This window comes from Chenopodium album, chromosome 20 (genome assembly GCF_948465745.1).
Source record: "Chenopodium album chromosome 20, dcCheAlbu1.1, whole genome shotgun sequence".
NCBI lineage: Eukaryota > Viridiplantae > Streptophyta > Magnoliopsida > Caryophyllales > Amaranthaceae > Chenopodium > Chenopodium album.
This window is the reverse complement of record NC_137853.1, coordinates 36,482,530-36,507,110: the sequence shown is the minus strand read 5'-3', so window position 1 is coordinate 36,507,110 and position 24,581 is coordinate 36,482,530. Positions and strand designations below refer to the sequence as shown.

The 24,581-nt window shown below is 34.7% G+C and overlaps 1 protein-coding gene across 3 annotated transcripts; it reads left to right on the top strand.

Moving 5' to 3' along the window:
- Positions 1 to 390: 390 nt before the first annotated feature.
- LOC145597350 (uncharacterized) lies at positions 391 to 24,581 on the top strand. Of its 3 annotated transcripts, none has more exons than XM_081653502.1 (19): positions 391 to 971; positions 1,367 to 1,682; positions 2,674 to 2,771; positions 4,023 to 4,130; positions 7,315 to 7,496; positions 10,248 to 10,443; positions 11,181 to 11,438; positions 11,724 to 11,867; positions 12,760 to 12,838; positions 14,968 to 15,081; positions 15,180 to 15,349; positions 18,206 to 18,324; positions 19,008 to 19,131; positions 19,237 to 19,308; positions 21,451 to 21,577; positions 21,766 to 21,880; positions 23,423 to 23,613; positions 23,702 to 23,814; positions 24,023 to 24,581. In XM_081653502.1, exons 2-19 carry the CDS (start codon positions 1,391 to 1,393, stop codon positions 24,287 to 24,289), a joined length of 2,769 nt encoding a protein of 922 aa, XP_081509628.1. In that variant the 5' UTR covers positions 391 to 971; positions 1,367 to 1,390; the 3' UTR covers positions 24,290 to 24,581. The 3 variants fall into 3 exon arrangements, with proteins under 3 accessions (XP_081509628.1, XP_081509630.1, XP_081509631.1); XM_081653504.1 differs by having other exon boundaries at positions 24,063 to 24,223; XM_081653505.1 differs by lacking the exon at positions 391 to 971 and having other exon boundaries at positions 1,541 to 1,682; positions 2,669 to 2,771; positions 24,023 to 24,577.

Here is a 24,581-nt window from a genome sequence, read left to right as displayed (position 1 = left end):
TTTCATTTTATTTAGTTTCAATTATTCCTTATTGATAAACGCGGGCTTGAGCCGCACCCGCAAACCAAGAGAGAGAGTTCACTTCACAAGTTCAAAGGGGATTCCATCCCAAAACCATATGGCAATAGGAGGAGTAGCCCCTCAGCCTTATAAAGTAATTAACTCTCTCATCTTAAACCAATGTGGGACACTTACATGTGGTGATACACTTCAACACTCCCCCTCACATGTAAGGTCCTTTTTTACTCAAGAATCACTTGATCCAATTCAACTTGGCCCAGAATACTAATGTCATTAAAGGTCCCAAACCATGGGTTGACAATTTGCTCAAGCCATAAAAGGTCCCAAACCGTGGGCCTGGCTCTGATACCATATTAAATACGGGTCTGGGATGGATCAAGACCAGTGTTGCCCGGTGGGACAATGACATCAATTGGTGCAACCAAACCAACACGAGCAGGAGCTCCAACATTGTACTTGGAAATCTCCTCCCTAACTTCCTTCAAGTCACCCTTGGTAAAGATCAAACCAACAACTGTTGGAGCTTTTTTCAGGTTCTCGTTACCAGTGTTTTGAGCATGAAGTCTAATAGACCTCTTCATCATAGTATTCTTTCCCATCAAAACAACTGAATCACCTCTCAAACCACGCCTAATTCCTTGAAGCTGGTTCGAACCGACATTGTCAGCTGATGCAATCAACACTTGACTGTACTCGTCCAAGAGTTGGCATAGTTTCTGATCTTCTTCTCAGCCTTGGTTGGTTTCACGGCCATTTTTGTTGAAGTTTACGACAAAATCTGGAAAATTAGGGTTTCTGTCTCGATTTTGTTGAGAAGAGAGAAGAAAAAGGGCAAAATCGAGGGCCAAGACGAAGCTGAAACTGATGCTTGTCAAGCCGGACAGCGAAACGACGCCGTCTCTTTAACCTCCGGTGGGATTTTGCAGATTAACTAAGACAAGATTCTACTGGTATAAACCCTATTCTCTTTTTAGAATAAACAACAAAATTCGAATTATATATTCCTATTCTCTTTTTAGAATAGATTAAATTTGAATTATAATTTTAATGCTTTTAAAGTATAGATTGTTGTATGTGTAAGTCAAATTGAGCCCTAAAGTCTCAATTTTTGGAATTTTATTTTCAATTGTAAATCGTTAATCAGATTATTATGTTGCTAAATTATCACTTTATTAATCAGATGTTTTATTTTACTGAATTATACAACGTATCATACTCAAATAATTCTATTTAATTCTGAATTGTGGCCATGTTTGTTAAGGGTATAAATAATTCTGTTTAATTTGTGATTTAACATGACTGCAACAGATCACTTGGTCACAACGATTTCCTATTTTTGTTGCAGGGTTGCTTGAGTTGTTGTATCTCGATGGAGAGTGATGATGGGATGAAGGAAGACAATATCTTCGAGGAGAGAGAAGTATCAGATGGGGGAGAGGAGGAGGAGGAAGAAGAAGACAACGAAGAAGATGGTGATGGAGGTGAGGAGGGAGAAGGCGAGGATGAGTTGGAGGAAGAAGAGGAACGTTCAGTGACATTTGAAGGGAATATAAACCCTTTGGATTTTGTTAAAGAAGGTACTTCTGAAGTTCAACTTTATCAAGAGCTCGAAAAGCTCAACTATGGAACTTTGGTTTTGGGAAGAGGCGCAAAGGCCAAGGGTATTTTACTTTATCACCTAGCATTCTTTTTCATTTCCTTATAGTTGTGTTAACTTTTGCATAATTTTTTTTTAAAAAAATATTATTTAATTGTATATTGATACAAGAACAGTCTAGCATGATAGCAGTCTAGCACCAACCTTTTATTTAGCAATGAGGCATTAATGTATGTGGAAAAATAAGTGTGGTTTTTCGCATATAATTGACTTATCTTAACGCTTATTGTAATTCTGAGTTGTGCTCGGGTAGCCCTGATTAGAATAACTTATTTCTCATGCAATAAGTTTATTTATGATGAAGAGAACAAATATGTATGCAATCTTCCGGGTATATAGAAAGCCTTGCAGAGATAGCACTAAAAAATGGTTAGATAGAACATGAAAATGCATATGACAATCATCTGTTTTGAGCGAATTTGTGTTTAGTGTTAGCAAGTTGGTGTTAAACTGTTGATACATTGTCAACTATGAACTATGTCTTCATTGGTTAATACTTAGGAATCGGCTGCCATATATGCACTTAATTAAAGACCTTAAGTGCATATTCTTCACTTTGCATGAAGGTTCATTTTACTGCTTTTAGTCCTCGTATATTCTTAAATGCATGAAGACCTTCAATGCTACTTATGCCGATGTAAAGTCTTCGTGGATCACTAACACAGCAAATACATAATGCTTTCCAGCAATATAATGACTTTTTGGCTGCTTGTGGATTTGTTTGATTTATTAATGTCGTAGGAGCACAAATTTATTCTGCTGTCATCTTATTAGGGTATATCCTGGATTCCTGAGATTTATTGATCTGTGAATAATTTTTAGTTCTTCTCCCTGTTTGGGTGTGCGCGCATATGTGTGTGTGTTTGTGGGGTGGGGGGGGGGGGGGGGTTATTCTTAATCAGTTTGATCTCCCAGGTTTATACTAAGCTTTATTTAGGAAATTCCCTGGTGTGTTGATATTGAATTTTTACAAATTGGTTATTTTGGCAGAGAAGGTTCAGCTAAGAAGCAGAGGCCGGAGATTAATGCTGGAGCAACCCCTGCAGAAATGGAGGAGGTCATGAGTTATACTTCTAGGCGAAGATCTAAGAAGGTAATTATATCGGTAATTGGGACTCTGTTTTCTCCAGTGAGTTTTTGCAAAGTCTAATTATGATGGAATTTTCTTTATCTAAAAAAATGGTTGCTTTAGAGATTAAACTTATCGCATAGAGGAACATTTGTGTCTGAAGAAAGTGCGAAAAAGGTAATTAGGAATTTAGGACATGGATAGCTAGGACATGAGTAAGTTAAGTGTAAGATGTTAAGTTATATGTGGACAAATGGACAATGTGATGCATAAGCGTGTAAATACACACACACACACACACTCACACACACACACACACACACACACTATCTTTTAATGTGCTTAAGGATTAGTTACGGGCTGTGATGATGCCTTCCCAAGGGTTTAATTAACACCACATCTGGATGGGAGAAATATTTCAATTTCATGTTGTGATTTATATTTTTCATCTATGTATATTGACTAAATGCTTGTATCTATACCAATGGTGCTTGTTGTAGAACTTGGTGGTTAGCTTCATTTTCATGTGTTGAAATCTAGTCATAGTTAGAATTATTTGTTTGTTTGCTCTGGATAGTTATATGCTGTGATGTTTTACACTTACATGGTGTTGAAGTTCTTCACTTTTTATGATTCCTGGCATGTCCTTGCTCTTCCTTTTCCTTATTTTTATAGTCAGTGTGCGTATTTTGGGACCCTTGGCTGCAGTTATCATGGCATGCCATTTTGCAGCTAAACTTTTTTTTTTAAATATATATATATATATATATATATATATATATATATATATATATATATATATATATATATATATATGTATATATATATAAAGTATACATATATATCATAATTTTTATCCTTGTTATTGTATACTTTGAAAATGTGAGGTTATTTAATTAGTTTAGGAGTATCTATATTTTACACACTACACTTGCAACTTCTTTGTATGGTGACCTGTAATATAATATCTTATGATGTATGCATATGCATATCTCCCTTGCTTAGTGGCGGATCTTGTGCCAAAAAGTTTGTGGGGCCAAAGTTTGATCCTCCAACCTTTTGCTCAAAAATAACAATACTTAAACATTGTGTCATAACTTTTTAAATGTAATTATTAGACATTATATTACTTATAACCAATAACTTAGAAAAATTAAGGGGGGCCGGGCCCCGACCCGCCCTAACTAAGGCCCGCCCCTGCCCTTGCTTTTTACTATTGCTTCATTTCGTGTTTTATCACATCTCACTCTGTTTTCTTGTTTTATATTACTACAGCCTAAGAAGAGAGGGAGGCGTAAAGGATCAAGAAATAAGCTTAGCACTGAAATCACAAAGAAGCTTGGTGATGCTAATCTTCATTATGCACATGGCCGCTATGAAGAAGTATGTGTTGCTCTATTTGACATTTGTGCCTCTTTTAAATTCGCAAGTTGAATTTAAAGTTGAATCAATCATTGTCTACTCAATTGATGTGTTTTCCCTTTCCTCTTTAATCGCATTGAATTATGTTCTTTTTTTTTTTTTTTTCCATTTTTTTTCCCAGCATGATCGGAGTAAGATTTGGCCTTCTCATGTCTAGCACATTCTCTAGATAATGATTATTCTCTAGGAGTTCGGTTTGGGAGCGAAAATGAATGCAACTATACTTCTAATAAATTAAGACTAGTATAGGGTTTGCTCTAAATAATATTTGGAAGTGTTTTGGAAGCCGACAAATTAGTGTAAGATGGTGTGCTACAATAATAAACTTATGGTCAACTACCCACAAAGATATACAGCCGTATAAGTTCTTTGATGTTTGTGTCATCTGTCCGTGGAGCATTCAATTCGGCGATCAAGTTACTTTCTGGGAAAAGTTAGGGCACTTCTTGCTTATTTTTAGATTCTATTTTTAATAAGATACTGTATTACATAGTTTATATGACGACCACCCCCCCCCCCCCCCCCCCCCCCCCCGCCCTCTTTTTTTTTTTAATCCCTTTTTTTCTTTTGCATGTTAGATTGCCAGCCATGCAAATTTTGGAAGTAATAAGGGGAAATTTTTTTGAAAATCTGAGTGATTGGCCAACCTTAAATTTTGTAATTCGAAATAAATGATAGTTACAAACTAATCTATACAGCTCTAACACTTTTTACAAGATGGAGCTTTCAGAATACAACTATTGTCATGAGGCTTTGAGAGTGGCCTACTTTGCTTTTCTTTGGGGCTACTATATGCAGCTTTTCCTAGGGTTACCTTTTAACGACTGAAGCGTGATTGGCATTCTATTTGTCTATTTATTCTCATTGTTTTTTTAGACAAGTTCTTTCCTGTGCAGATATTTCCTTATCTAAGAGTTTACCTATTTTTTCTTGAAAAGGTAGAAATTCTGACTTGTTATAAGTGAATATTTTGAAAGGGAAATGAAACTTGCTTTCTTTGGCACGAGTAAGGAGACTAAATCGGTTATGTTCAATTGTTCACAATTTGGGGGTTTGATCATGTTTCCTTCATGTTCAAAATTAGGGAGGCACTTCACTTGAAATTTGAGGTCCATATTTGGGAAAGAATCCTATTACTAGGGTGCTTCATTTGACTGGTATGTACGTACTAGTAATTATTCTAATTATTAGTATCCTTACACTTCACTTTGTTAGTGGCAGTGTTAGAGAAAGCACATCACATGAAGAATATGGTTTAACTCTAGGTATTGCAGATGCTGGTTTGCTCTGTCTTCTACAAGGGGTTGAAGACTTCCTTAGGATGCTTAAATTTTCTTCATAAACTGGAGTGTTGGTTATGTGTTCTAGTTGTGATTGTTTACAAAGGCTGTATATTGAGATGCTGCACCTGCTGGGGGTTTGATCCATAGTTGTACTTAAAGGAAGTCTTCACTTATTAGAAACTTAAGTGTGTTTAGGTCCTGGTCCATTCATGCAATGTGGGCGGATATTAATGGGAAGCTAAAACACAGAGGAATCTTGTGTATAGGAGGCCTAGTTGAGGACTTTTCCCTGTTTGTTGCTTTGCCACATAGCATATCCAGAGTCTACATGTGCAACTTTTCTCGTTTTACACAGTTCAGACTTCAATCCTTATGGGTTCACACTTCACAGTCTACCGTCACTGAGGTACATACGATTAATCATGGTGAGTCTGAAGTGTAAGGAGTCAAACTACTAATTGACCACATCAGTGTTTGGTGGTCTTTTTAAAAACAGAAAACGGGGCTCCGAAAATTTCTCTTGTTCTAGCCAAATTTTAATGTCAACGATTATGAGGCAGGAAGATAATGTATAGACTAGAGGTCTACCCTTGGTGCTAATGTTTGAAATGGTAAATCTAGGAAGACAGGCTAAAAACCTATTTAAAACATCTCAAAGTAATTTATTCACCTTTCTGGTCTACCATGTATAGGGCTGTGTTGAAGAGGATTTGCTATTCAGAGTTTACTAGTTTGACCTCTCAAAGTTGTGGAATGCTGAGAAATTGAGAATCAGTGGGGGAGCCTAAAGCATGGTATGCTGGGGTGTACGAGAATTAGGAAACTCTGGCTAATAGTTCTTGATTTTCCAGGAATAGTAGTGGTTCGTGTTTGTCCCATACTCCCATCTCTTCTACTTTGTACCGATTTGAACCAAATCTCCCCTTTGTGTGGTTGCCTATTTGCCTGCAAGCTACATTTCTCTTTTGTCATTTGTTATTCACCCTGATAGTGTTCCAACTTTTAAACAATTTGGCAATGTGCTGATGCAGCATGCAGCAATCGTGCCCTGTATATCTGTCTTTCTGCCTTGCCTTGCTTTGATTATCACTTCTTTATAAATCAAGAATTCAGTTTTGAGTTCTTCCTTTTTTAATGTCTCCCATTCTAAACCAATGTAAACGCTTTTCTCTTTTGTATATTGTGTGCGAGCTTCACCCTTTCTCAGCTTGCAATATTGCCTGGAATTAGTAATTTGAACAGTTGATAAATGCTGATTTAGTTTATTTATTCTGGTGCAATAATTTATCAAGTTCATTATGTTTTGTTGATCTACCAACCACTTCACATTGTCTTACTCTGGCTATTACTTCCAAGATATCTTTATTATGTCTACATCTTTACCTCTTCTGAGTTAAGACCTAGTCTATGGTGCGGTCCATATTTGGATCGCGCATCTCTTAATTTGTGGTATCATTAATTTTTTCCCCGATAATATTTATTGTTTTGTGTAGTTCATTGTAGTTGCTCATGTTACTCTACTAACGTTAGTATGCTTAATTAAGGGCATGTTTGGCATCAATTTGGTTTTCAGTTTCCTGTTTTTTTAAAAACTAAAAACCAAAAATAGGAAACAAGAAAAAGGTGTTTCACTTTTTTGTTGTCAGTTTTCAAAATTATTATGGTTTTAATAAGTTTATATAATTTTTGATTAATTATGTGACATATATCATATACTTTTATACAACAAAAACCAAAAAACAGAAAACCACAGCAATGCCAAACGAACCCTAAGCTAAAAGTTTAGGTGCTTTTCAGTTCAACATTGCTCCTGTCTCAATTTAGTTTATTTGTCCATTAACTTTCTGGTCATTCTGTTTAAGGCTATCAGATTGTTGAGAGAAGTGGTTCTACTGGCCCCAAACCTACCGGATCCATATCATACACTTGGGCTCGTATATAACTCTATGGGCGACAAAGCAAAATCTGTGAATTGCTATATGTTAGCTGCAAATTTTGGTCCAAAAGAATCACCTTTGTGGAAACCGCTTGTGACTTGGTCCATGTAAGCATCCTTGAACTTTTTTATTATTCTTTGTTCATGTGGGAATGTGTGATACTCAAAGACAAATCCTTGGGAATGCTTTGAATCTACTTATTTGGAGAAAGGAAAAATATCCCCTATCTAGAATGTGATGTTTTTATTACATAGCTTTTGATGTAATTTTTCAATCAAATTATTTCTATCTTAAAAAGGATGAATATGGAACATAAGGAGTACTTGAACACAAGTCAAAATAGCTTTATGTACCTTTTTCTCTCTAAATGTTAGTATCCAAAACCACATAAAGCAAATTATAATATAATAGTTTTGTAACAAAATTGGTCTTAAATTGTTAAGATAGCAATTTCAAACTAAGAGTAATACAACACTTTTAGGAGGTGTTTGGTTTATAAATTGGTATGGGTTTGGATCTAATGAAATCAAGGTGGTATGGGTTTGAAACTTGTTTCTTAATGCCATGTGTTTGTTTTTATCCGAAATTGATTAATTTTCTACTACGTATTTCCTTTTATTTGATACCTTTAGGCTTGTTATGAGCCATCTCAACTTCCTCCTTGCTTTTTGTACCCCATATCTTGTGGATTTAATGAAATTTTAAATCGGGGGGACGGATGAACATTACATAGTTTGACAAAAAATATTCAGAAAAAAACACCAATACTTAAATACACAGAATGTTCAATAATTAATGTGTACAACTCAAAAAATCCACAATACAGAGGACTTAATATAAATTCAACATTATATACCAATTTTTCCTCCAAAAATAATTGCTTATGAGCGAGTTTGGAATTTTTAATGAATTTGAACATTAAATAATATAGGTTATTAAATGCAATAGTCATAATTTATAATTTTCTCTATGACAAACTTAATTTAGTGGGTTTTGTTCATGCAATATCATAATTAAAATTATTATTTAAATATATATACTTAGTACATATTAGTTAAAAAAAACTGAAAGGAATACTTCTTAATTAAACATTATAAAGAAAAAAAGTGAATGGAAAATACTCCACTAAAAGTTCACTGACAATAGTAATTTAGGGGTTCCGTTAATGCAATATTACAATTACACTTATGTAAATAAATTATATTGGTTAATAAATATTATGGAAGGATTCTTCAAAAAAAAAAAAAAAAAATAAAAAAAAAATGGAAAGAATACAACAACAAGGTTCGAACCTTGGTATCTTGTAAAGAATTCAACTCCACTCACCACCACACCATCCACTTTGTATCTTAATTTACTCCACACAATAATATATATAGCTGATTGTTATTTTGGGAAGTGGGGGGGCAGCTGTCCCCCTTTGTACCCCTCTGGCTCCGCCAGTGGGTTTAAGGTATAGGTATGTCTGTATGGGTTTTAAGTTTTAGTTTTTTAAACCCATACCTTATACCTATTTTTTTTTTTTTGTTTGAACCAAATACCCTCTCACAATATTATAGAGGGAAAAAGGAGAGTAAGCGTAAAAATCTGGTTACCATAAGCATTTTGGAATAGATCTGCTTTCAAATTTCATGTGTGTCCCATTGGCCGACAAAAACCAACAAACTCTGACACTTCATTTTCACCCATGTTGGCCATATAAGTTAATTACTATGGGGTAACACATCATTAAAGGCACATTTTGTTTATGGTTGAAATTTGAAAGTCAGGGTTCACTGAAATTTCCATTAACATTTCTAAAAGATTGAATGGCCCTTTGATGCAGGCCTACAAGGTGGCAAATTGAGGTAATAGTCAATTAGTCATGAGATTGTGTGTGATTCTCTGTGGAATGTTCATTGTGAGATTGTGAATGTCCCAGGTTATGGATTACCATCCTCTCTTTTATTATTATTATTATTATTTTTTAAATAAATACTTCCTCCGTTTCTATTTACTTGACTAACATTCCTAAATGGAATTGTCATATTACTTGACCCATACTATATATGGTAAGCTTTTGGTGGATAAACTCTCTAAATTAGCCTCAAAAAGTGCACATTGGTAATAAGGTAAGTCATGTGCAACAAGGCCCACAAAAGTAAATTTTCTCTCTCCTCTCCTTAAATATTGTGCCCAAGGCTAGGGGCCAAGTAAATAAAAACGGAGGAAGTACTAAACTACTAATTATCACCCTAAATTACTTCCATAATTAAGGGTAGTGAATGAGAATGAAAATTTATGAAGAAAAACACATACTTGGTAATGGAGATCCATCCACTTGGGACATAACCTATTTTAATATAGATTATAGACAAAATCTTTATTATTATCTCTCACCAACCTCTTTGCGGGCCATTTCTTGCCTTGCAATGGTTGGCTACAGATCATTGGCAATGGCTTCCCACATTACTTGTAACCTAGCTGAACTGAGGTGATCATGGAAATTGCATTTTAGGTCTCAATATTCTTACTTGAAAGTATAGATTTTGTGAGTGACTTTGTTATTAATTGAACTAACTTAGCCCAACACTTCTGTAAGTAATTGGTAATGTCCAAAACTCCAAATAGACTTTTAAGCTTTAAAAGGGGAGCCTTGATAGGCTAATATCTTATAACCCATCGCTGTCTTATTTCTGTCTGATTTTATATACTTTTGAGGTGTTCATATTGTTTGTATTGACTTTGAAAGTTTAGAAATGGATTTCTCATGAGGTTCACCTGTAGAATTTTTCAAGAGTTTGCTCCATTATCAGATACTATACAATATGCTGATGATATTTTTACTTGACTTGATGGTCTCATAATTTTTTATGCAGAGAGCTGGGTAACATTGGTCAAGCTTGGTGGTGTCTTTCTAAGGCAATTACTGCGGATCCAGCTGATATTACACTCAGGTACCATCGTGCTTCACTTTGCATGGAGGCAGGAGATTTTTTAAAAGCTGCTGAATCATATGATCAGATAGTTCAAATCTGCCCTGATAATGTTGAAGCACTCAAGACTGCAGCAATGGTATAGTCTTGATCCCCATCTTTAAATTTCTACAGTAGATCTTTAATATCACCTTTTGTTGCTGATGACTTGGATTGCCATGTCGCTTGTAATATTTGATGTCTCGCTATGCCCTTTTTTGGTGACTACTGACTTTTAGAATGCATAGTGTTTGCTGTTGTGACAGAGAAATGATACACATTTAGTAGGAAAAAGTTCCGATTATGATGCCTCAAACTCCTAGGCCTGTTTCAGAGATGGTCCTAAATATCTGGGGGTTTTCTTCTTATCTACCTTATATTTCATGCCCGTTTGTATTACCGTATTACTAGTAGAGAAAACAAAGACTATCATTTTGAATAATTCTGAATTTCCATTATAGCAGTCAGTAAAAAGATGCTTATAAAACATTAAAGGGTTCTTTGCGACATTGTGACTGATGCAAAGCCATTTTGGTAATTTGTTGTGATTGGCCTGAATAATATGTTGTCATATTACAAATTTCTTTTTACAACCTTGCTATGATTTGTGCACTTCTCATCTGAAGATTAAAAGCTGAGGATGTATCTTCTCTGTATATATGAGTAGTATAAAATCTCATGCGTAAAATCAAATGTTTTATTTGGTGTGTTGTAATAATTCTGTTATTGTATATTTGAAACTTACCGAAGCAGAAAGGAGAACAATCTTTTTCAATGAGAGGTAGTAATGTTTTATATTTTTAAAATGTTATGTCTTTGACTAGTTTTATTTTGCAGTTGTACAAACGATCTGGCCAATTTGAACGTTCTATTACTCTTTTGGAGGACTACCTGAACAACCATCCTTCTGAAGCTGATTTGACTGTAGTTGATATGTTGGCTTTATTCTTCATAGAAAGCAGTTCATATAATAAAGCACTTCAGCACATTGAGCATGCAAAGAAGGCCTGTGGTTTAGTGAAAGAGTTTCCTTTATGTCTGAGAGTAAGAGAAGGCATTTGCCATGCTCATCTTGGGAATATAGAGAAAGCAGAGGTATGATTTTTATATTGTTGGTTTATTTGTTTTCTGGTTGCTTGAATGCTTAGCTACATATACTAGTTGCTTTCTTCTCTGATATGTATGCCTTAGTGCCTTAACAGTCCCCCCCCCCTCCCTCCCTCCCTCCAAAAAAAAAAAAAAAAAAAAAAAAAACCTTGTTATTGATCTGCAAAGGCTTGTATTTGTTGATTGCCTGATAGAAAGAATTATGTAGCTATGGTCAAAATGATATTGATACCTCTACACTTATTGTATTATTATTTTTCCAACGATGTACAGATTTGTTTCTCTCTTCTTCAAAGGAATAATGTGGAACAGCAAATGGACTATATGATGGCAGTGGCCAACTCATATGTGAATCTGCACCAACATGAGTTAGCATTGAAGTATTATCTGATGTTAGACGGCTGTGTCTTAAAAAATGTAAGGTCATTTATTACTGTGTTTGAAATTTTCTTCATTTTTTGTGTTTGCTTAGCAATATGTACTGTTATGTTACATGCTAAGTGTCAAAATTTAGCCTTTTTTTATGCAAAATTTCCTTGTTTTTTGGTTTAAAATGAAGTGTCTAGTCACTCAAGTGCATACTTAAATTGGAGTGGCGATGGTGTGGCACAAGTACTTTAGGGGAGTTGAATAGTCTGAGTAACATAGGTTTTGAGCTACATACATCTGATTCCCTGTCCCAATTTGAGTGATAGCCGGGTTTTGTGTATTGAATTTCATGACATCACATCAAAATTAATTAAAGCATTATAAACATATGCACATTGATAAGGAACAAATAATGAGGGACTTGTGCTTGTTGCCTAGTATAGTAGTATATGGGTTTTGTGTATCGAATTTCATGACATCATAGTTAAAGCAATATGAACAGAATGAATAGTTGTTACACAGACTCATAAGAAATGAATAATGGGGGACTTATGCTTGTTGTCTAATTGATCAAGATTTTGGAGGGGTTAAAGACTCAAAAGTTGAACGAGCCTTAAATGTTGATAATGAAGTAATGAGAAATGAAATATACTTCGTATGAAGTATATCTATACAGTAAACTGGCTACTAGACTATCTACAAAAGGTTGTATAGAAGTAAAGCAGTCTGCATCATCAATCTATCAAGTGCCTAATAATAGTATGAGTTGTACCTTATTTAGAAATCCTCGAGAGCTGTTGTGAGATGTTGTTACTTTTTTTTTATTTTTATTTTTTTAAAATTTAATTATTATATTATTATTTTTTAATTTTTGATTTTCTAGGATAAATTCTTTTTCTATTTGAATATTTTCCAAGACTATTGTGTTTCATTTTGGTAGGAGCTTGTAAGTTTGAAAATTGCTCACTGCTACTCTGCTCTGGAAAAAGCTGCTTCAGCTATCCAGTTCTTCTACAAAGGTTTGCAATTTTTCCTTGCTCTTCTTTAAGCTTATAGCCTTATAGGCATGAAATTAATTTATATAGTGCCCACTTATAAGTAAGTTGAATTGAGTTAATCATGTTACTCATTTCGTCATACTATTTAATGCAGTGCTGTGGTGTTATAGCTGTTTGGTATATTTGATCTCACGGCTATTTAATAGCCTTAATTTCTTTGTTTGATCAATTTGAGATTTATTGGAACCCGTTTTCAATACTCATGTCATATTTGAGTCAAGGTTTGATACAGGTTGTGCTGAATTAGGGGTCAACTTTTTCTCAGATCTTGTAAATAATTGGTTGGGTTGAACCGAGAGTTATTTTTTTTTTCCTAGAGCCTAGTTTATAATATCTTGAGTTGAATTGTGTTTTGAGTTTATAGGTTTTGGGTCAAGACAATTCATATCAATATGAGTTTTTGATTCTTATCGGGTTCACTCTTATACTGGTTGGAACCCATGACCTGAACCATAACCTGTTTATTTTAACGGGTAAGTCTGGACAGACGTGAACACAACCTGACGCCTAACCTACCTAATCTAATCTGACTGGCATAACCAGATTAACTCTTACGTTTATGCTGTTCTTAATCAACTGATCAAAAACATAAAATCATTACAGTTGATGTCATATATGTGATCCACACAAATTATTAATACAAGAGATAAAATACTCATGTGAGAAGACGCAATTTGCAAGAAAGAGATTAGCGATTCGCAACTTACAATTACAAATACGTAGTAGTAAACTAGATTCTACTTGAGTTATGATACCATCAACCAAACCAAAGGTCCAATTAATAATCACCTTGATTCGGATTTCTATGATTTTTGAAAATATGAGGTTTTTAATTGTGAAGTGGGAGAAGAAAGAAAGGGGAAGAGGGAGAAGTGAGTGAATAAAAAATGTCCAAGGACAATTCTATAATGAGGTTTTCCACCAGTACTCTAGACTATTTTATTAAATCAACTACTAACCAATTTAGAAAGTTTTTTTTTTAATTTTTTTTTTTTATTATATAAGGCCCAATCTACCCAAACTACAAATAGTCCAATATGTTGAAAAAAAAAGTAACTGCGTAATTCTTAGTGAATCTATAAATGCCAAAGTCCTTGCAATAAGATAATAGCATTTTTGCGGGTTGAAATTCTCAACCCTAACGTAACTTTGATTTTAAGGTGTCGGGTTGACGGGTTGAATCAACTCAATTACTTAACTGGGTCAAATATTATGACAGAAACTGCTAATTTTGTGCTAGGTTCATGGTTTGGGTCAACTTTTGCCAGTTCTAGTTTCTCCTGTCACGTCAGCTTTTAAGAGTTCTATCGGAAAGTATGCCAAGCATCAACTTGACAATCTTTCCACCGCCCAAAATATTAATGAGTGACTTAATCTTGCCACAATTTATTTTTAAATATCAACTTCATTGAAATTTTTTCCAGTACTACTAGTATCAATTCATTTGTCTTTGGGACCAGATTCATTCCTTATTTCCCTTTATAATAATGTTTTCAGATTTTCAACCCTATCTCCCTCTCGCGACAGGCTCTTATATTAGCATGAAATTGGTTATCATATAATATTGAGGTAAATCCATTTCTATATTGATATATGCAAGGGTAGATTTTGATTTTAATTCATCCCAAAACTGATAGAATACTCGTTGTTTTTAGTATCACACTGCACCTTTTCTGTTAACCTTGGTCGTCGTATCACTTTGTGACTGGCAGAAATATAGATTTTGAATTGTGAAAAAATTAATGGCATTGTAACTTTTTTCTCAATCAAAACCCAGGTCAAATGTATTCAATTATTTTGGGTTAGAGAGAGTAACTGTTTTGATTGTATTGTAGTGTTATAATTTGAACAGTATCAGTTATAGCTGCATATTGTCTTGTATCTAAGGTATAGGTCCCACCTCCCAGCATTCACTTGCTTCATTGAGATTGCTTTGTCTAGTGTAGAAATCTATTTTAGCTGAGAATGTTGTACGCTGTGAACTTTGCTAGTACTTGTTGTATATACTAATATGAATATATGATGTTGCTAAAAAAATTGATGTGGTTTGACCTTCTTAATTCTTGCTAGTAACTAGTCTCTCATTTCAGGATTACAAGCAAGTGAAGATGACATTGATGCTCGTTTAACTCTAGCCTCCCTTCTCCTTAAGGAAAACAGAGAAGAAGAAGCGGTTGAATTGCTTTCACCTCCACCTAACCCAGGTAGTGATGTGGCATGTTTCTTGACTGCTTTTCCTACTAAAAATATTTGGGGATCAGAGTTACATGACATCCTCATGTGAAATATTCTTTTCTTCCAGTATTCTCAAAGGACATGCATGCAGATAATTCAGAACCTTGGTGGCTCAATGTGAAAGTAAAGTTGAGGTTAGCTCAAATTTATAGAACTAAAGGGAAGCTTGAGGCCTTTGTTGAAGTGATCTACCCCATTATCCATGAATCACTTAAGATTGATTCGATGGATCAGAAGGTACTTTTTTGAAATTGTAGCCTCTGGAAGTGATTGTCTCTTGTTTACGCATCCACACAACCAGTCACACAAGTTTGCACTTGCATGTATACACACCTGTTTTCAGTCATGCTTGTATATTAGTATATCCAACATACTTGCGTGGAACATGCATCTATTAGGGCATTATGTCTATTCGAGATAGTTCCTGCAGCTAATAATCAAGTATACATTGGTTAATTCTATGTTGAGTTGTTTTGTCATGCCATGTGTATGTACGGTAAAATTTGTGTCTGTTTTGGGCAATTGACATGCTAAAAAAACACAAACAAGCATGCCTTAATGTGGATCTCGGCATACGTAGGGTTTAATGAGGTGGAGACCTATGCAACCTCACTCCTAGTTGCTTTGGGACTAGTACATAATTTTTTTCTGAAAGACAGATTAAAGCCAATTTTCATCATGCAGTTTATTTTCATTATAGGATGGTCTGGACCTAATGGATGATGTGAAGATTACAAATCAAGCAAAGCATACTCGAATATAATAGTCTTGTTGCAGTAGTGGAAGTAGGAGTTTTATGTAATGGACTCAAGCTTACTGGACTCTCACACACACAATTAACACAGCAAACAGAGAGAAAAGATCGAATCTTTGTTGAAAAAAATTAAAAACGGGGATTTGTACAAGCTGGCAACTTTAGGCTGCCAATCTCTGTTAGTGACTTAAGGTCACCACTCTCAAAATAGTGACTTGAGTTACTCCAAAAATCTGCTTGCCTCTTCCTTTCCCCTCTCCCTCTATTTATAATAAAACTAAAGACTATTAAATAATAGTACTAGACTACCCATAATGCCCTTAAGTTAGTTTATTTTTTATTACATTTTACAATCATACACAAGTTGTTTTCCCTGCTCCATGGCTCATAGCCAAAGCCATTGATTGTCTTAATCAATTTTTCTTGTGGTTTTATTCTTTCCTTTGAAGAACGGTCTCCACTTTTAAAACTTTTCAACTATAACCATTAATTGTCTTAAATTTAATAAACGGTTAAAATATAGCTTTATGAAAGTATTTTAATTCATAAATGTTTAATATAGTACTTCTTCTGTTTTTGTATTAGTTGCAACATCTCTCATTTCACGTTTGTCTATGTAAAATTTCAATCATATACTTCCTCAGTTTTTTTTTATACTTGCAACACTTCTCTTTTCACGCTTGCCGATGCATTTTTTCAATCGTTTATATCTTTTATTAGCAATATGTAAAAATTATAAATGTTAGATATTAAAATAGTATAAACCGAGACAAATCTAACAAGATCCCACATGACTATTTTTTCTTAGCTACAAATCATCAAAGCTAGTCAAAGTGGAGTACATGAATAGTGTAAAAGTCAAACTGTTGCAAGTATAAAAAAATGGAGGAAGTATTAGTTATTAACTTATTATCAATATATAAAATTATAAAGTTTTGATAGTATGAAACTATGCATTGAGACAAATTTGACAAGACCCTATATTTTTCTGGAAGTATATATCATTGAAGAGTTAAAGAGAAGTGTGTGAATAGTGCAAATGTCAAACTATTGCAACTACATAATAGCACTGGAAGCATAAGGTCAACAATATTATTTTCAAACTTGGAAAAAAAAATTAAAAATAGTTGGCCTATGTGTGGTTGGACGTATGGAGTTCTAGCTTCTTCCTTTTTATGTGCCTCTTTTTAATATGGGTGCTGTTGGGAAACTATAAGACTTCACATTTAATGTTAAATCGTAAATCATTAGTAAAAGGAAATGGTGGTGAATCTGGCCACATGAAAGCTTGTTTTCCTCCTTATAAAAGTTGATGTTGAGTATATAAAGCTGGTTAAGTCTAGAACTAGATTACTGTGAATATGGAAATATGAAGAAGCTTAGCACTTAGTGTGTGAGTTAAAAGTCCAAAATTATGGTTTTGATATTAGTCCTTTCCGATGGGTTTCCGTTCCTCATGTCATGCTGTCCTTCCTGAATTGTGACTGTGCTTCCATCATCTAATACCTACTTTGTGATTGCCACTACTGCTTTTAGTAAATGCTATAAGTCTATAACCTTTGCTTCACTTATTTTTGATGGATCCTCTATGATATTGCTGTTTTGTTTGCAACCATGAAGCTTGGTTAGGTTGTTTAAATTTAGAAAAAGAAACAGGAAGCAAGGGAGAGAAGGGAGGTTAAAAATAGGGATGTTGCTTGCTGTATGGTCTTCTTGATTGAATGACTTTCATTAATTGATGGTAGTCCGTTGGTTAATTTAAGGAGAGGGAATGAGAGAAAGGAGAGCAGGGAGAGTAAATCTTGTCCATAGATTAGGGAATTAGTAGCTCTGAATCCTGATGGGATATGATGACTAGGATTGCATAATTGCTTTTACATTGGACTTGATCAAACTGGAACTGTTTCAATACAATCAAATAATGAACACACATCTATGTCCATCTACATTTAGTCATTTACCTTTTGTGGCTGTATTTTTTGTTCATGCTTTTTTTACACATAAGTATATATTTATTTATGAATCCTGGACAATACCCACTCCTTGTACCAGCAACTAAGCAATCTCAAGAAACTTTCTTTGGTATTTCCTTTGTATTTAGTGCCATGCTTTTTATTTTCCAGCTTTCTTTCCACTCAACTGGTGAATAAGTAAATAAAAACTTGTGATAATTTCTTTGTTTTACGACTTTTTGCACAGTAAAATACAATATGTGATATGTCTGTCTTTGTATCTGCTAGATGCTATGATTATAAACCATCTAACGAGATGTATGATTGCATATCACATTCCTATCATCTTTGTAAACTGTGTTGGACTCTCTTTTCTATGTGTTCCAGGCAAAACAGAGGAAACGACTCTCTATGAATGAGCTATCTGAGAGAGTTAAAGTTCTTGGTGATCATCAAACTGATTCTGTCTTCCCAAACTTTAGAAGGCCAGCTCCCAGAAAGGAGTTGTAAGTATGTGCATCCTTTGACCCCAAGTCCCCGAATCTTACTAGAAGAATATTTTTTTTCCTTTAATGATGGTGAATATGATGATTTGCACTTCCAAAACACCACTGAAAATTTTGTTTTATGTCTTGCCTTCAGCTAAACATATGTAGTGAGGTCATTAGTGAATTTAATCCGACCGAATAATTTCTACTAATCCACCTACAATATAGTATTTGGGGTTATAGATTTGTAATTTTTTTTTCTCTTTTGCACGACTAGCAGTGCCATATACTCCCTCTGTCCCACAAAAAGCTTCTTATTTCTCTCTAACTGCTTGTTCCACAAAAAACTCCTCAAGTTTCCCCGGATAGGTCTACTATTCTACTTAATATAGTATTGTTTTGCTTCCCTCTACTTGTTTTGTTAAACTTCTCTCTAATCCCTTAAAGCATTATAGTCTCTAACTCTCCACTTTCTCTCACCTCATTTGTAAAACAATCAATATGCACACTACATTGTGTATTCTTGTACACTTATACTCAACAAAACCCTTTCAGTAATAATCTCCTAAAAGGCTAAAACTATGTTTCTTACAATGCCTCCAAGGTTGAAGATTCTGAATACAGGATGATTGGTGTGGACTTTCAGAGGTATTTATATATATGGAGCATGTGTCACACTTTGCTCTATGATTGCATTATAGGTTGAAAGCTAATAGGGCTGCAAAGTTGCTTAAAAAGAGAGCAACATCCAAAGAAGAAAAGATATCTACTGCAATGGCTGCTGGACTTGATTGGGAGAGTGATGAATCAGGAGATGATGTTCCGGTAAAAACATATTTTTGACTTTGGAACTTCAATCTATCCTGATGAAAAGTCCTTTTTTTTGCTGGATGTGATTATTCTTTACTCTTTTGTCTGGGGTGTGCTCAGCAACAGCCACTGAAGGAGCCTCCGTTGCCCGATCTCTTCAAGGACGAGGAGCATTATAATCTCATTTCAGATGTCACTATTTATAACATGACTCCTATGCTAATGCTGCTTGCATGAATAATATTGTTAAGTTACATTATTTCATTTTATTTTGATCGAGGCTTGCCAAAGTTCAGTTTTTTCATTACTCTATAGGGTGTTGTATGCTTGACCTATCTGAATCTCCTTTTCTCGCTGTCTTATCTAATATCACTGCCATCACAGTTTCTGATTTAGGCATATTAGGAAATGCGGAATATCTAAGTAAATATATGGGAGTTTTTGACATGCAGTAAATTGACTTTGGTTTTCATTGACATACACCGGCTTGTTTTGTAGGGTAGATTTCGTAATCCCATTAATACATGTGTTGCAGGCTTCTTTCCCAACCCTAATTACTACCTTCATTCTATTATAATACTCCTACTTGCTTTCCATGATCAAACTTAGCAAATTTTAACCGTGTTTTATAATTAATGGACATGGAGAACATGGTCATGTGGGATCTTGCTAGATTTGTTTACATGTGTGCTTTCAAATAATCAACTTTTCACAATCCTCGAGTCTGTAGATAAAGATATTGAGTAAAAATCATGCACCGGAGACAATTAAAACTAATAAAACTAAATTGTACCAATTTGTATAATGTGATGTGCGAATACATGAAGTATGCGTATTATTTTAGAGCATATTTTGAACTGTTATTATTTATTAATGGTATAAATATGGAAAATCATGTAGTAAACATTTTTCTTAATCTACTAATTTTAATCATTCTAATTTTTAAAAGTAAATAAACTTTGAATTGTTTTTACCCTATGTGTTTTTATTTATATATATCAAACTGAAATCTAATTATATGTTATGCAAAATTTAAACAATTTAACTGTGACATGGCTTGCTTAGGTAGCATGCTCTATGCACCCTGTCTCCGGATGGATTGATTTGTGATACTTATGTTGTCTAGTTCTCATTTGTACACACAGTATTGTATCACAATGGACTGCTTGATGACAGCACCTTGTTGACCTCTGTTAATTAGCAAATCTTAGGGTTCTCAAATCTAAATGTTTAACTCCTTGAAAGCTTTGTTTATAAAGTATTACTAGAAGACCTGTGGTATCATATGAACGGCCAATTTTTGCTCTTATATGCTAAAATGCTAAGTATGGGATTAAGACAAGTCACAAAGCCTAAGTTTTGGGATGTTGGATGGTGCAAGGGGGTGTGTGGCATGTGCACAAGACATGTGTACCCAAGGACAAGGCATAAACACATATCTTTATCATTTGAGGATATGTTGACTTTGCCTTAAGGTATGATGATTAAGGAAGAATAAGATGATTCTGGGCACTATTTATGACTCCCAAGGCCGTCCGGGAACCCGTTGAAGTATCTGGATGCATAATCTCGTCGGGTGAAAATATGATGTACGGAAGCCAAATTTGAAGGCTATAATACACGAAATCGGAGCAATTTAGGAGGTGTCGGGACCCGGTGTCAAATGTTCACGGAATACTATGGGATGTATCCCGGGGTCATATAATATTGTTTCGACACATATATGACCAGTATTCAGCTACATAAAGCCCTGTGAAAGCTTATAGCCAATACAAGAGGCGTGTACGAAAACATGTAAATTGGATGCTTAAAGGCAAATTGGATGGTTTCACCCACCCAATTGGACTTCCAGAGGGTATTATGGTCCATGGTAGAGATCTTGGCAATTTTTATTTCCGTGTCAAAAAAAGTCAAAACTTTCCAAAATTAAAGGCTATTATCCACGCTTTTTGAGAAATTTTGGAGGTTTCGGGACCCAGTGTCGAAAAGTCTTGAGACACTAGAAGATACATCGCAGGGTCATATAATGCCGTTTGGAACCATATATGATCATTGTATGTTGTCATAAATGTCCGTGGTAAGGTTTTGTTTATAAAATCGGTGCAAGTTGTAAACGGCTAAATTGACCGTTTAAAGGCATATTGGATGGTTTTACCCACCCAAATGGTGATTGCTGAACACTAAAAGTCTCATTTACTAACATGATCCATTGACTGTTTGTGTCATGAGTGTTTTATCTTTCTCCATCAATTTGTTCGTTATCGTGAACTTTATGGTATCCTTGTGTGCTATGCTTATTTGCCTGAATTGATCATCTGTGTGCTTTTGTGTTAGCTATGCAAAGCATTGGCATCTTTGAGAAGGTACAGTGAGGCTTTGGAACTTATAAAGCTCACTTTGAAAATAACTTACAAGACTCTGCCTGCTGAGAAAAAGGAGAAATTTCAGTCCCTCGGAGCTCGTAAGTGTTTAACACAAAATTCTTCACAACACATCTCTAGTTGTGTTCATGACTTCATGGTGGATTGATATTTCCCCATTTTCTTTATTTTTTGCACTTTAATTTCGTTTCAATTCCATCAAAATGAATATTATGAATGTCTGTTTTATGTTGTTAATAAGCTTCATCTTTTATCTCCTGTTTTGCAGAAATAGCCTTAAATGTTACTGATCCATCTGATGGGTTTGACTATGTACGCTACATTGTTCAGCAGCGTTCGCAGAGTGTTGCTGCCTGGAATTGTTATTATCGATTAGTCTTGAGGTACATAATACCCTTATAGTGCTCTTTAAGCCCTGTCCATAGCTTAACTTGCTGTAAGGCCTGTAACTAAGCAGTTTGGTTCTTAAATTTGATTTCACAGAACGTTGCTCTATCCAGTTGAATCAGTTTTAGTTTTTTTTTTTTGAATTAAGTCTTGTTTAGCCTAGTTTAAGCAAGACCAAGTAAAGAAGTTAAATTTCTATAGAATTCTATAAATACTATTTAAATGGTACTTTTCTCAAGAAAAGAGTACCAATTCAGGTTTTGGTGTGAAGTGTGAATTTGGAATGTATGTATTGGTTAAAAACCCTGACTTGGGGGTTAGATAATAGGGATAAGAGAATTGGTAATTGGTTAAATAATTTGGGAATGTATGTGTGGTAAAAATCCTGACTTGGGGTTAGATAATTGGAATAAGAGAATTGGGAATTGAATGAGAAGGGACAAGCTGAAGTCTAGTTGACTAGTGAATTGGTTGTCTTTACGATGCCATCCTCTTGAGCAAGCTTTTACCGCAATCTATTTCATTATAAAGCTGTGTTTATCATGCCCTGCACATTCCACTGCAGTGATATCTACAGACCTTTAAATTGTGGCATAGGCATTCCGCCCATTTGGATGACATTCTTGACATTTGGAGGGTTCCATTTATTTTCCTGTCCTCCTCAATGTTTTCTCTTGCCTTGTTCCCAGATATCATCAATTGTTCTTTAAGATGTTATCAGTCTGTCTCTACATTCATATCATTTATGTGCCTTGCCACCCAATAGGTTAAGTTAGGAATTAGGATTTTTAATTTACAGAAGGGCTAAATTGGCACCCTAGTTAATAGTTAGATGATCCTGATTTGCAGGTGTTTAATCACCAATTCGAAATGTATTGCTTTGCATGTAATTTGACATTTTTGACCAAGTTTAGGCTATGCTTAGTTCACCTTATTTTACCTTGTTACTCATATCAAATCATATGAGAATAGAGAAGTTTAGATCATACTTTATCGTTTTATGTGCAATTATTTTCGCTAAATAAAAAATTACAAAAATTACATATTTGGAAAAAAAAAAAAAAAAAAAAAAAACCAAATTAATACAAGTCTAACACATTTAATTTATTTTTCCTTTATGGATTAGCGTACAAGGTCAAAGTTTGTCAAATCAGGCAATCAGATTAGATTAGATTAAAAAAAAAAAAGTTTAGATCAGATCTGAAAAAATAAGTTCAAATTTGATAAGCAAAAATAAGGTGAACTAAACTAGCCTCAGCATTTTATTTACTCTCTTTATGGAACATACCCTTACTAATGAATGTATCTCATAATACGACTATAGGAGCTTTAAGTTGCTTACACTAGAAGGGAGATTTGTAGGTTAGCTGGCGTTGATGATTTTTATCATATATTTAGAATGTACATAGAGATAACGGGTAAGGGAATGGGAATTCCCTACGAGTTCCGAGGGACCAAAACCCTGCCTTGGGGGGGGGAGGGGGGAGAAGGTTACTATCTTATGTTATTTCTTACTATTGTTCTTCATCTGGCTTTAGATTAGAGAATCGTCTCTCAAAGCATAATAAGTTCCTGCATCATATGCGAGTTGAACATAAGGATCTAGTGCCACCCATGATTATTTCTGGAAATCAGTTTACAATGATCAGTCAACACCAAGTAGCTGCAAGGGAATACTTGGAAGCGCATAAACATATGCCAAATTCCCCTCTGACCAATCTCTGTGTCGGTAAGTTATATGTAATTTTATCCGAATCTGATTAATGTGAGTGTGCTGGTGTCGATTCTCCATCTAACTGATGCATCTTCCTTCGCAGGGACTGCCTTAGTCAATTTAGCCCTTGGACATAGACTTCAAAACAAGCATCAGTGTGTTGCACAAGGCTTAGCTTTCCTTTACAGCAATCTGCGACTTTGTGAAAATAGCCAGGTAAGCTGGTGTTTAATAAGAATAGTTGTTCAGGAATGAAGTTTGAAAAGTTGATAAGTCTATCATTAATAAATATTATCTGATTGCCTAATATTAATGTTTTTTCTAAGTTTGTAGTACCAATTTAATAAATAAGTCTTTTACTTTGTGTGCATAATCTTAAAGAGTCACTTATATGAGACTGTAGTACTAATCCAAATCATTTCAGGAAGCCTTGTATAATGTAGCTCGTGCATTCCACCATGTAGGACTTGTCACATTAGCTGCTACTTACTATGAGAGGGTCCTTGCAATTTCCCAAGAGGACTGCCCCTTACCAGAGCTTATCAAAGTAGATAAAGGTCCTGCAAAAGATGTAAAATCCGGCTATTGTGACCTCCGGAGAGAAGCGGCGTACAATTTGCACTTGATCTACAAAAGAAGTGGAGCAGTTGATCTTGCAAGGCAGATGTTGAGGGATTATTGCACCTTGTGAGACATCGTGATTTTTGTGGTTCATGATCTTATGGATGTAGTCTTGGTTTATGCAGGCGGCCCCGATTAGGGCTCTAATTGTTGATGTATCATAATCATATGGATGTCTGTCTTTAGTACTTAGAGGTGAGGTCTTTCATGGCCCTTTTTTTTCTTTTAACTTTTTTTTTTTTTTTTTTTTGACACAACATGGCCCTTTTGTTGAATGATACTAGTAATGCTAATGAGTTAAATACTTCGTACAGTAAATTATAGGAAAGTTTGATGAAAATTATCCAATTGTGTCTTTCTTC